This window comes from Eimeria mitis, genomic scaffold, assembly GCF_000499745.2.
Source record: "Eimeria mitis Houghton genomic scaffold, Emh_scaff1968, whole genome shotgun sequence".
NCBI lineage: Eukaryota > Apicomplexa > Conoidasida > Eucoccidiorida > Eimeriidae > Eimeria > Eimeria mitis.
The window spans coordinates 8,030-8,813 of record NW_013570292.1 but is presented as its reverse complement, the minus strand read 5'-3'; the positions used below and the strand labels follow the sequence as shown (position 1 = coordinate 8,813).

General features: G+C 58.3%; 1 protein-coding gene across 1 annotated transcript in view; it reads right to left on the bottom strand.

Moving 5' to 3' along the window:
* Positions 1-495: 495 nt before the first annotated feature.
* EMH_0046620 (uncharacterized protein) overlaps positions 496-784 on the bottom strand; it is a gene marked incomplete at both ends in the record, with an annotated part of 489 nt that continues 200 nt past the window's right edge. The window contains one exon of the mRNA XM_013496186.1: positions 496-784. Coding sequence (XP_013351640.1) covers positions 496-784 — 289 coding nt within the window.

Genomic DNA, 784 nt, shown 5'->3' with positions numbered 1-784 from the left:
ATTAAAGGAGACAAAAGAATAAACAAAACCCCAACCAAACCCTAAACCCCCAATCAAAGAAATACCAGGGGGCCCCCCTCTCTCTGCCTGTAGGGGCCCCCCCTGGGGGCCCCTAGAGGCCCTTTGGGGGCCCCCGCTGGGGGCCCCCCTCGGCGTATAAGGGGCCCCCTAGGGGCCCCCCATGGGGGCCACTGAGAGGGTCTAGGGGCCCCCCCCGCGGGCCCCTATCTATCTCCCCGGGGGCCCCTGCCTGCGTCTAGGGGCCCCCCCTGGGGGCCCCGCCTGGGGGCCCCTCCTGGGGGCCCCTGTTTTCCTTTGGGGGCCCCCTGGTGAGGCAGCCTTTAAGGGTAAACGTTACATTGCTAAGGGGTTCCAGCTGCTGCTGCTGCAGCAGCTGGAACAGCAGCAGCAGCAGCAGAAGCTGCTGCTGCTGCTGCTGCAACTATGTGGCTAAGTGCATGCAGCCTTTTGGAGCCCAATGAGGTTTATAATATTTTAGTTTTTATCTGTCTCTTTCTTCTTCTGCTGCTGCTGCTTCTGCTTCTGCTGCTGCTGCTTGTTCTTGTGCTGCTGCTGCTTGTTCTTGTGCTGCTGCTGCTGCTGCTGCTGCTGCTGTTTAGGGTTTTCATTGCCACGCTGCTGGGTAGGGGGGCCCCCCTGCATGCGTCTTTTCTTTTGGGGGCCCCCCCCTTCTCTGTCTGCTGCAGCAGTGTTATTGTCTCCTTCTTGCTGCTGCTTCTCTCTCTTTCTTTTGTTTTTTCCTTTTTGTTTATTTTGTTGTTTA